Below are 12,554 nucleotides of genomic sequence, written 5' to 3'. Positions count from 1 at the left end.
ATGTTTTCACCGGGTACCTTCCCAAGGAGAGTGTTCCATAACACTGGAATGTAGTGTAGTGTTCCTTCTCCCCGTGTTAGAGAAATGTGACTTAAGAGAGAGAGGACTTAAAGACTTAGGATAACTTTGTTAATAATCTGTTTATTTACAAATGTACAAGTTGACTGTGATGGAGGCACAGCAGTCCACAAAAGCAATGTCACTTCCAAAGCAACCACAGGCTCCCCAGCCAGCCAGCTCTAAACAGTCAAGACCAAATCAAGGTCTGCTAGGCTCTCTCCAGCGTCTCTTGTAGTTCCAGGCAAAGCAGCCTCCATCCTTGCACCATCCTGGGCATTGCTGTCACTGTGCATGCTGTGTGCACAAGGCCAAGACAAATGTTCTAGGGGGGACATGCTCCAGGAAGGAGACAGTTGTCCTTTTCGTGACAATCAAGCTGTTCACATACTTGAACAGCTGCTCAGCTGGCTTCAAACGTCCTAGGCAAGAGGTTGTGGGAGAGACTCACCTTGCCCCCACGCTGGTTTTATCATAGAAAACATTCCAATAGAAACAACAGGAATTAAATGCTTATCTGCACACCTAGCAGCTATGTGCCAATGGGGAAGAGCACACTGGGCTGTACAAAACTCGATGGTGCATTGATACCGAAAGGCTTCCTAATGGCAACACAATCCATGTCATTAATCACAAAGAGCCTCACATTTAAGTGAACTATCAAAAATATGGGACGCGGGTGGCGCTGTGGGTAAAAGCCTCAGCGCCTAGGGCTTGCCGATCAAAAGGTCGGCGGTTTGAATCCCCGTGGCGGGGTGCGCTCCCGTTGCTCGGTCCCAGCGCCTGCCAACCTAGCAGTTCAAAAGCACCCCCGGGTGCAAGTAGATAAATAGGGACTGCTTACTGGCGGGAAGGTAAACGGCGTTTCCGTGTGCTGCGCTGGCTCACCAGATGCAGCGATGTCACGCTGGCCCAGAAGTGACCCGGAAGTGTCTCCGGACAGTGCTGGCCCCTGGCCTCTTAAGTGAGATGGGCGCACAACCCTAGAGTCTGTCAAGACTGGCCCGTACAGGCAGGGGTACCTTTACCTTTACCTTATCAAAAATATGATACTGAGTTGAATGCAACAGTGTACACACTCTGAAATCAATAAGCTTAAGCTCGTTGTGCCCATTGACTGCTGTGGGATCTCCTCTGAGGAGGGCTTAGTTGGAGTCACCTTATAGCAGGGGTGCAAATTTCCAAGTGCCTAGTTGGCCCAAGTTCCAGGTGGTGACAGAGAAGGAAACAACAGGCCCTCCTTTTCCCCCCATGCAGAATGAAGGAACAGGAGTGAAACTTGACAGGTCAACTGTGCCGGCTGCTGCTAAGTTCTACTTGGGTTTCCATGGAAATTTAGCAGCAGCAAATGAGCTGTTGTGTGCCCACCCTTTCACACTGCCCTGTGCCAGTCTATGAGAAGGGGCTCTTGGGAAGGAGCCTTTCCCCAGAGGGTGGCAAGAGGATCATGCTTTGTGGCTTCTGCAGGTGGTGGGTGGGTTGAGAGCTGACTTCTAAACACAAAACAACCCTAAGCATGGGTGTAAACCATGAGTATTCCTTGATGGAGAGAAGGGAGGATGCAGTAAAGAAGAAGCATGAGATGGAAGGAACAGGAAACAAGGGCGGGGAGAACTGATGAGCAGAGGAAGGTGATGCAAGCGGAGCAAGCACTGCATTTTCAGGTAGGAAAGAGCTTCTGCCTTGTTTTTTCATCCAACAAATTTGAGGCATGTCTGTTACTTCTTAAGGCCAGTTCTATGCCCAAAGACTTGTGGACAGTATCCAGCAAGAAAAGCGTGTCCCAGGTTAGACAATGGAAGAATTCTGTTGGCTGAAGGAAAGTTTTGTCAATTCATGGATCTGGGGAGGTTAGGTGAGCAGAAAGAGGCAGGCAACCCCTTTTGCCACAGCAGAAATGGGCTTCCAAATCCCACTGCTCTATTGACACAGTTGCATCACCGCAGGAAGCACTAGCACAATCCAAGCAAGAGGGAGGAGTTTAAATACACTGAAATCCATGGCTGAAGGCACAGCTAGCTCTAACAGGTATGACATTTCCTGTTCACTTAAAGTAAACCATGGTTAAAAGTTCAAAAATTCCCATTAACCCTGGGCAGGAATGTAAAATAGGTAAGACAGGAATAGAGCCTGAAAAACTCAACCAGTCTTGCTAAAAGAATTGAAAATGTTAGTGGCCTCAGATCACTAATTCCCTCAGATGGAGGGAATCGGCAAAGTCAGGATATGATGAGAAGAGAAACTAGGCCAGAACCAAAGTCATGGTACCTGCGTTTTGTGTGAAGAAGAAAAATCTCTCTGGAATCAATACTGCAAGATGGGGAATGCCCATAAATGAATATAAGGTTAAATACTGTAAATTAAGGGGTAGAAGTGGTTCCCTGTTGCAAAAGGGTTGGGGGGGCAGTAAGAAGGAACCCTGTAAAAACTGGCCTTGAGCTTTCAGGCTTTTTATGCAATACAAGGGGTAATTGGCTATTCTTTGACAACAAAATGGCAATGTGCATCCTAATGAACTACTTGACTCGCTAAGGCATTTTTGCATGGCTGCAGTCCTACAGCCACCCATCATGTCCCCCAGTAATCTCACCTGAGATTTTAGATGCTCTTTGCTCACCAATACAGAGGGATCCTTTGCAGCTGCAGAGGGGTGGGGAACCCCAGAGGCAGAAAAGGACAGCTGTGGGAGGGGAGCCAATTCCCAACTTGTTTTAAGAAAACCATCAAGGGAAATTGTGTTACGTTTAACAAAAAAGGTGTACTGCAACTGTAAATTCGTCTCAAGCAGTGCCGATTAAGAAACCATTTGTGCAGCTGCCTCTGTATGTTTATTCCCTCAAACGGTTTGGCTCTTAGGGAAGAAATGTGTTCTCAGGACCAGGTATAAAAAACAGGAAGGAATCTGAGGAAAGAAACACAGTGTCTTCTACAGAGGCACAGAAAAAAAATATCCACTATGCTTTGCGTTTCCACACTGTAGCTCTTGCATTTCCTCTTAAGGCCTGACTGCCGCCTTGTGAGTGTCAGTGGCCAATGGTCTCTTGCTTCAAAATAAGAGGCCATTTCCATTGAGCCAATGCTGTCCGTTGCTGAAGACAAGCATGGGGTTGCTAGCTTAAGGTGAGAGACAGCTTCAAATTTGTGTGCTTGGAGGGAGGGCAAAAGCAGTCTTGTGTGTGCAGAGCTAAAGAATCAAGCGCACATCCAAAGAGCGTTAAGCCCTGGCTTGCTCTCTCCTTTTTCGCTACCATGAAATGTTACATCATATTTGGTATTTACTTTAGCAAATAGAACATATACACCTGAGCTATACATGCTGTGAAACCAGCTGGCTGAAGCATTTAATGTAATAACTCTGACATTCCTTGCAACAGTTTTTCTTTGAAAAAAGGCAAACCTATCATTATTGATAAAAGCAAGCAACAGCAAGAGGGCAGTGAAACTGGTACAAAATTTGGAGCCCCAATTTATTTCCTCTAGTTTGTCATCAAGCACTTCCACTATTTACATAACCAGGCATGATGAGAAATCTCACTTGGTGCATCAAAACTATTGCAATAATGCTTTGCTTAATATACTTTATGCTGTTTTTAACTTCATGAATAATAAAAAAGAGCCATTAAAAATAGAAGCATTTGTGCTTTCCATCTCTTCCTAAGGGAGGCAGGCAAAGGGTGTGATGGATCTGCAAGCCAGTCCCGGGGCCATCTTTCTGCTCTGGTGGCCTTGTGAATGTCCTAATGCACAATCCAGGTGGAGTCCATGCAGATACATTGCAGGGGCCACCCAGAAGTAGATCCTTAGTAACATGTGAAAATAGTTTGACATGTCTTCCCTGCTTCCGTTTCACAGATACATCCCAGCAGATTGAAACAGACAAAGCATGCACATTTCTGATCGGTTCTATCACTCAATGGCTCCATTTCTCCAGCACCTCTTTTACCAGCTTCCCTTGTGCCAGAGGTAGCTTGTAGTCCTGCCATAAACTATTCCCAGTTTCCACAAGGTCCAAAACAAGTTCATGAGTCCCAATTATCCAGCCAAGAAGGTGCCAATGACCCCGGAAGGTGAGAAGGACTTGCTTCCATACAAATCAGGATTATTCCATTCAATAATCTTATTTGTGGCAGGGAGGAGGCCTCCCCCTTGTATAAAGGTTTTCTCCTAGGCGGTCTCTAGCAATTAGGAGGATGGCAGCATGTTGACCAAAACAGATTGGCCAATGCAAAAGGACCCCATGATCTAATTCTACAGTACAAATATTGTACTGAAATGCAACATTTTAGAAAGGGAAACCTTTTACCCACACAAGTCAATGTTTTGTTGACGATGGCAGCAACATGATGTCTGAGGACCCAGGCCTTGGGGACGAATGTGAGTTATACAGATTTTCCCTCTTAATACTCATCATAGTGGTTCAGATCTGTAAAATAGGCATTGGAATATGCCTTTGCAGTGAGATGTGGATTAAAGTACTTGTTTTGCTCTTCTAGTATCAGGTTATTTTTGTTAAATGCCTGGGAATAAGAAAAGGGAGGGGGAGGAAGAGTTTAGAAAACACATCATTCAAACTGAAATAATAAAATGCAAAACAGGGCAACTGATCACTAAAAGATATGCACACTTATAACATTATCTAGGAGGAGGAGGGGTAGAGATGGCAAAAGCAACACCAGAGGTTGAAATTGGAGAGATAGCAAGAGGAAGCTATTGTAAGAAATATAGATTTAATAAGGAAGGAGGTTGAAAAAGAGAACTGAAGTAGCAAGAAGATGTTCAGGACAAGAAGACTGGGAAGAACACAAGAGGAGGAGGAAAGCTGAAAGGTATGACTTTGTAAATGTGTAACACCTTTGAGGAGGCAGCAGACACTGCCATGGTCACTCTTATTCACACAAGAATGACAAGAAGGAAGTCTTCATGTGGAAATCTTTTCCTGTAGTCTCCGTGTGAGTAAAATAATGTGTGTGGTTTTTTGTTTTGTATTTTTGCCTCCCCCCCCCCCCCCCAGTAAAAGTTTTGACCCATTTGAATACTGGTTCCATAAATCTGAAACATAACAGCAGCAGTCCCTTTTGGGACCACAGTAATTGTCCAGAGTATCTGCACATCTAACACCTTTAAAGAGCACCAGCCCTATCCATTCCTTACCTTGATGGCTTCTACAGAGTCGTACTTGTCCAGCTTGTTGATGTGATTAGCGATGTTGGTATTCAGAGGAGCCGGTGATACCGGGTGGATGACAGTTGCATGGTGCGACTGCTGCTGGTACCGTTGGCAGTAAGTGTAAACCAAAAGAGTCAGAAGGCACCCGAGAATGCAGCTGCTCAGCCCCACAGCAGTCATATGGAACATATTAAACTCTGCAGGGTGGAAGAGGCAAAGCAGAGTTGGCAGGTTTTGCTTATGTTTGATTGATTTCCAGGCGACCTGCTTATGCATCGCTATGTCAGCACTTTGTATGCACCATGCAAAACAGGCACAGCGGAGGAAATACACAGAGTAAAACTACATACAGGTCTTTCTTTTTTAGTAGGCATGGCTGGGCAGTTCTCTCTCTTCATTCTTCATGCAACTTTCTGAGCATCTAGCATTCTTTTTTAAAAAACAACAACAAAAGAACAAATATGTTTCTTGTCCTCATGACTGGGAAAGGCTGTGGTGTGGGGTTAGGAGTTCCTGTGACCATAAGATGCTCTCATTGGAGAACTAGAAGAGTGTTACTATTCTGATTATTTATATACTTCAATTTATCCAAAGATCCCAGGGTGGTGTACAACATTAAGAACATAATCATAAGAACAGGCCCACCCCCCATATTTAACAGGCCATACATTATCTAATGGCCAATGGCCTGGGGAAAGAGAAATGTGTTCACCTAAAGATATGCAAGCCTCTCTGGGGAGAGCATTTCACAGTCGGGAGCCACCACAGAAAAGGCCCATTCTCATGTTGCCACCCTCCAAACCTCTCAGGGAGGGAGGACACAGAGAAGGGCCCCGTTCTGTCTTCTTGCCCGCTTTGTCTTCCCCCTGAAAAACTCTGCTGGAGAGCCTCCAGAACAACATGGGGGGGGGCACAAGTGGCTGCAGGGGGAAGGGGAAATTATTTCCTCAACCCTTTCCTCCTGTGGGAGCCTCAGCTTGACTGCAGTGCCTTCCGCAAAGGGGAGGAGTGAAATCTCGAAGATGTTTCTCTTTGAGGTGGAGGAGGAAATAGCTTACCGATTTTACCAGCATTTTTAAAAGTAGAGAACTAGTGCAAAAGGAATAAGAAGCTACAGGGAAAACAGTTCCCAAGAATACTGGGGGAAAGAACAAGCCAGTATTAAACTTAAATCTACTGCTGCTTCCTCTGGAACCCCTTTATACACTCACTTTTTACAGTATATCTAAATGATATTGCCATCAAACTGTTGTTCTCTTGTGTTTCCCCCATGCTGCTTTGTCTCTTTGGGGACGGACATTAATCCAACTTTTTTCCTTTTTTTATAGACAAACGGAACAGCAGAGCAATCTCTGCAAGTGGAGATAGCCTTTTCCGTCCCTGGTGCTTGTGGTCTCTTAATAGTCCCAAAACATCTGGAGGGCACCTGGTTGGCAAAGGTTGTCTTCATGTTACTCTTCTGTCTGCTTAGAGGGGCATTTTGGGGTGTTTTAACCAGGCCCCGAGAACCCACCTTTCTGATGATTGCCATTGCCGGAGGTGGGGGTCTTCCTTTCTTTCATTCAGTTGATGATGATAAACACTGCTACAATGTAAGTTTGCTTCATTTTCTTTTTAATTATTAAAATATTCATACAATAGCACTTGAACATAATTAATCGCTCTGGAATAAGTCCACAAATTAAAATAGAAGAATGGGGAAATGGTGGTAGCTAAGGGAAAAGCAATTAAAGGAGATGGGGCCAGAGAAGACCATTTCAGGAAATGGCCAGTTAAGGAGCCGGTTGCACCGCTGCTTGGAGAAGCAGGAGCTACCGTACTTTTCTGTGTATAAGACTAGGTTTTTTTACTTCAAAATAAGGTTAAAAGTATGGGGGTGTCTTATACATGGATAGTGCATATGTCCATCTTCTAAATTTGGGGTCCCCAAAAGTAGGGAGTGTCTTATACATGGCGGCATCTTATACATGGAAAAATACGGTACTTTCAGCCACATCAGAGAAGATGCCTTCACCAACCAAAGGCTACAGTTCTAAGCACACCTTCATCCACACTTCTGCTTATCCCATCGCTTTCCCCTGGGAAAACCTGCTCTTTACCACTGAATTGGAGGAAATATCAATCAAGTTTCCCACAGATCGACATTTGCTCTGATTCAGCGGTAAAGAGCAGGTTTTCCCAGGGGAAAGTGGTGGCACAAATGGAAAGCCGCACGGGACAAGCAAAGTGTTGACGAGCCCTAAGTCCCATTAAACAGAAGGAGCAAAGATACTTTTAGGGAACTTGCTACAAAGCTGCCCGTCCCATCTCAGTACGGCTAGTCCACTTTTGCCTTTCCTGTGGTGGCAGAGCAGCAGAAGATTTCCATGGGGATAAAGCGCTAAGGACCCAAGAACAATGCTCCAGCATCACTAAAAGGCTCAGAGGAACATTCTGCAGAGAACACCTGGGGCTTCAGAGGAATCCTAGAACTGTAGAGTTGGATCTAGTACCTTTTGATGTGTGTTTTATCGTTTATGACTTTTGTTATGTTGGTAATTATGTAAATCTTGTGGTGTTGTAAGCCGCCTTGAGCATTGTTTTAACTATGGAAAGGCAGCATACAGATGATGATAATGATCTAGTCCAACCTCCTGCAGTGCAGGAATCTCAACTAGGTTGTCCATGACAGATTACAAGACATCCATCCAACCTCTGCTTAAAAACCTCCAAGGAAAGAGAGTCCACCGCCTCTTGTGGAGGTCTGTTCCACTGTCAAACAACTCTTATTCTGGTTTGCTTCACTGCTACAGTGCCCCCAGGCAGCAGCAAGGCAGCGCTGAGAAAACAGGACAAACTGCAGCAGAATGAATCCACCACTGGTGGCAGCCTTTTTGCGTTAAGACCATGTTGCCAATTACACCCACAATAAAACACCAGTCCAGGGGGGTGGTTAATGTCTTGCAAGAACAGCAGCCTTAAAATTCTGATTTCAGGATTCTGCTTCACACGAATCTCAGTTTTCACTGTATTTTTTTAAAAAAGCATGTTTCTAACACGGTGGGTTAAACCACAGAGCCTAGGACTTGCCGATCAGAAGGTCAGGGGTTCAAATCCCCGCGACGGGGTGAGCTCCCGTTGCTCGGTCCCTGCTCCTGCCAACCTAGCAGTTCAAAAGCACGTCAAAGTGCAAGTAGATAAATAGGTACTGCTCCAGCGGGAAGGTACCACTCTGGCGGGAAGGTAAACGGCATTTCCGTGCACTGCTCTGATTCGCCAGAACCATTTAGTCATGCTGGCCACATGACCTGGAAGCTATATGCCAGCTCCCTCGGCCAATAAAGCAAGATGAACGCCGCAACCCCAGAGTCGGCCACGACGGGACCTAATGGTCAGGGGTCCCTTTACCTTTACCCCTGATTCTTATTTATACATGCTGTGAAGCCTGCGTTCCTCCAGTGAAACCTCCAGCCAGCACAAGGCGATAAGAGGCCTTCCTGTCCTTACCTTTCAGCGCCAAAAGGCAGCAGTGGAGACAGTGGGGGCTGCAGCCTTTTCAAGAGTGCAGTTGCCAAGTGGATGGCCCCATGCCAAGGTGACCATCCACTGGCATGGGGACACCATTGAGCAAAACTCCAGGAAGCCACACCCTCCCTCTCGTGTTGTGGTGTCTGGTATTCATCTGCAGCCACCAAATGTATTCTTTAAAATGTGAAAATAATGTTTGCCAGAACCTTGGAAGTAAGTGTAGTTTCTCAGTAAGATTTACACTCACTATAAAACCAGGCTAGGGTGGCCCACAGAGCTCCTTGCCCTCCCCCTGACTAAGAGAAGCAGAATAAATGCTTCAAGCTAAGAAAACGCAATGTCACTCTTTTCCATAATTGACTCTTTGCATAACTGCTCCTGATAACATAAATCCAGCGTTCATTGGCTTTTGTAGATATGGTGCACACTTTAAATTTTAACACTGAACACACATGATTTATAGTACAAATCTGACCCAACTTCCTCTTGAAAGGAAACTACTCTTTGAGGTATCAAGGACCCTTATGGAGAAGAAAGTTGTTTTCTGGCTTCCTTGTTTCAACCCATAATTTAGAAAATAGTGGTGTATGGATCTGTACATGGATTGAAAACAAACACTCTCCTTATATGGTTGAAATACCGCGTTTCCTTCACTGACAATATACAGGCACCAATTGTGAGACATTGTAAATACTGTTCCCGGAGCTCAAGTCAGCAATTACATGCCTATTTTCAGACTCTCATTTAAGAACTTTCCTAGTCTCATCTGAGATGCACAAATCCCCAGGTTAAGTACTCAAAATGGGTATTGATGGTTTCTCTGATGATAAGGATGATGGCAAGTTATGAGTGGGAAGACTCATCTTTTGGGACTCTGGAGGTGAACTGAAGATGATCTCTGGACTAGTCCTGCCTTGGAGAGTCTTCTTTTGCCATTCCTCTCCTCTTTGCTTTAAACAAATCACAGTCAAGTTGTTGTAATAGGCCACTGAAGGAACTTTCTCCTGTAAGGCTGTGTGTTCCCTGAACTTTTTTTAAAAATCCCACTTTAAGTATAACATATGCAAGGTAAGCTGCTGTGCCTAGTTACTCTTATTTTTACTATTTTTCAAAATGTATTCTGCTTCTGTTAGTCACAAGGAGGGAAGGAGTGAGGAGATTTCAGCAGGCATTGTTTTAGGACTCCTGCATAGATTGCCACTTATTCATTTAAATTGTTTTATTTATGTGTTCCTGATTTAAATTTGTACGCTGCATTTCCAATCAAAGCAATTTATACTGATCAATCTGCAAATGTACTAGTAAATAATATCTCAGACAAATGCCAAATAATAAAAGGTACTAGACAAGGCTGTCCCTTATCTCCGTTGTTCATTTTGACATTAGAAATATTGCAGCAGAATATAAGGAGAAACAAGGAACTCAAAGGAATAGAAGTGGGACTCAGAGCCTATAAATTAAGGCCATTTGCTGATGATGTGGTGTTAACATTGGAACAGCATATGGTAAGCATTCCCAAAGCATTAGAAGAAATTAAAAGGTTTGGAGAAGTGGCGAGTTTCAAAATAAATACAGATAAAACCAAAATGTTGGTTAAAAACATGGATGAGCAGCCAAAAAAGGCCTTAGAAAAGATCTCTGGCCTAAAAAGGTTAAAAAGTAAAATATTTCAGGATTTGGCTCTTGGTGAGGAATCTCAACTTATTTCAAGATAATTATATTAAACTGTGGGAAGAGATTAAGAAAGAATTGGAGATTTGGGAAAGGATGAATAAAGCTTTCACTATTAGGCAGAATTTCAGCCATTAAAATGAATGTACTACCTAATATCTTGTTTTTATTCCAATCTATTCCGATTGTAAATAAGTTGCCTCAAAGAATGAAAAAAAGATGGCTTTTTCTGGCAGGGGAAAAAAGCCATGAATCAAACAAAATCTTGATAGATGTAAAGAAAGAGGAGACTTTGCCTTGCCAGACCTACAACTGTATTATGAGGCAGCCTGTTTGTGTTGGCTAAAGCAATGGATCATATTGTAAAATGCAGACATTTTGGATTTGGAAGGCCATGATATAAAATTTGGCTGGCATGCATGTCTTTGGTATGGGAAAGCTAAAATTTATAAGAGTTTTACAAACCACATCATTAGGAAGAATTTATATAGAGTTTGGGAGAAAAACAAAATTTTGTTGGAAAGAAAAATACCTTTGTGGTTATCCCCTATTGAAGCAATTACAATTAATAAAATTAATATGGATAGACAATGGGCGACAAATAGGGAACTGCTGGATTTTACAGGTAGGGAAACCAGACTGAAACCTATGGAGGAATTAAGGAGCCATGTTACGGGTTGATTACAGTACCACCAGTTACTTGATATGTTTAAGATAGATTCAAAAAATGGATTCCTGGACCAAAGTTCACAATTTGAAAAACAATTATTACAGAATAAGGGCAAGCCATTATCTAAAAACTATAACTTTTTATTAGAATAGGAAACAAAATACGAGCTAGTCAAAGCTTCAATGACACATTGGGCAATAGATGTAGGATACAATATAGACTTAAACCTCTGGGAGAAACTCTGGAAAAACGATTCAAAATTTACTGCATGCTATTAAATGAAAAAGAACTTTATGAAAATGATTCATGGTATTTAACTTCAAGTAAGTTGGCTAAAGTAGGGACGCGGGTGGCGCTGTGGGTAAAAGCCTCAGCGCCTAGGGCTTGCCGATTGAAAGGTCGGCGGTTCAAATCCCCGCGCCGGGGTGCACTCCCGTTGCTCGGTCCCAGCGCCTGCCAACCCAGCAGTTCGAAAGCACCCCCGGGTGCAAGTAGATAAATAGGGACCGCTTACTAGCGGGAAGGTAAACGGCGTTTCCGTGTGCGGCTCTGGCTCGCCAGAGCAGCGATGTCACGCTGGCCACGTGACCCGGAAGTGTCTCCGGACAGCGCTGGCCCCCGGCCTCTTGAGTGAGATGGGCGCACAACCCTAGAGTCTGTCAAGACTGGCCTGTACAGGCCGGGGTACCTTTACCTTTACCTTTAAGTTGGCTAAAATGCTTAAAGCCGAATCAGATATGTGTTGGAAATGTAAAGAAATGGAGGAAACTTTTTTTATTATGTGGTGGACATGTAGAAAGGTAAAAGAATATTGGGAAATTATTTATAACAAGTTGAAAAAAATGTTCAAAACAACTTTTTCAAAAAGACCGTAGTCCTTTTCGATGGGAATAATTCAGACAGAAGTAATTCAGGAGCAAACAGCACACAGACCTAGTGGTAGGAGGAAAAAATCCTTAAATAAGAGACACGGGGGAATGATGAATGGACTTCAGTGTCTGTACACTAATGCGCAAAGCATGGGAAATAAACAAGATGAGCTTCAGCTCTTGGTACAGCAAACTAAATATGACATAATAGGCATCACTGAAACCTGGTGGGATAAGTCCCACGATTGGAATGTAATAATGGAGGGATACAATCTATTTCAGAGAAACAGACCAGACAAGAAAGGAGGAGGAGTGGCGTTATATGTCAGGGATGTCAGAGATCCAAGATTTAAAAACCTCAAAGCCAAAGTGAGAGCATTTGGGTCAAAATTAAGGGAGAGAAGAATAACAGAGACCTCATTGTGGGAGTTTACTATAGATCCCCAAGCCAAACGGAGGACATAGATGATGCCTTCCTGGAACAGATGGCCAAGCATGCAAAAGGAAGGGAGATAGTAGTAATGGGGGACTTCAATTACCCGGATATTTGTTGGATGTCAAACTCAGCCAAGAGCATAAGGTCAAACAGATTCCTCACTGGCCTTGCAGACAAC

The 12,554-nt window shown here is 43.8% G+C and overlaps 1 protein-coding gene across 6 annotated transcripts in view; it reads right to left on the bottom strand.

Annotated features, from left to right (window-relative positions):
- Positions 1-121: 121 nt before the first annotated feature.
- The window catches only part of SEMA5A (semaphorin 5A), a 152,986-nt gene continuing 140,553 nt past the window's right edge, over positions 122-12,554 (bottom strand). For 5 of the 6 annotated variants that reach the window (XM_077933558.1, XM_077933559.1, XM_077933555.1 and 2 more), the window contains 2 exons: positions 5,209-5,420; positions 122-4,574 (listed from right to left, as the gene is read on the bottom strand). In XM_077933558.1, the coding sequence (XP_077789684.1) occupies positions 4,455-4,574; positions 5,209-5,420 (332 nt within the window). In that variant the 3' untranslated portion in view covers positions 122-4,454. The remainder of the gene's footprint in view (positions 4,575-5,208; positions 5,421-12,554) is intronic. The other variant, XM_077933561.1, reaches the window with a different exon arrangement.

This window comes from Podarcis muralis, chromosome 8, assembly GCF_964188315.1.
Source record: "Podarcis muralis chromosome 8, rPodMur119.hap1.1, whole genome shotgun sequence".
NCBI lineage: Eukaryota > Metazoa > Chordata > Lepidosauria > Squamata > Lacertidae > Podarcis > Podarcis muralis.
This window is presented reverse-complemented; position numbering and strand designations above follow the sequence as displayed.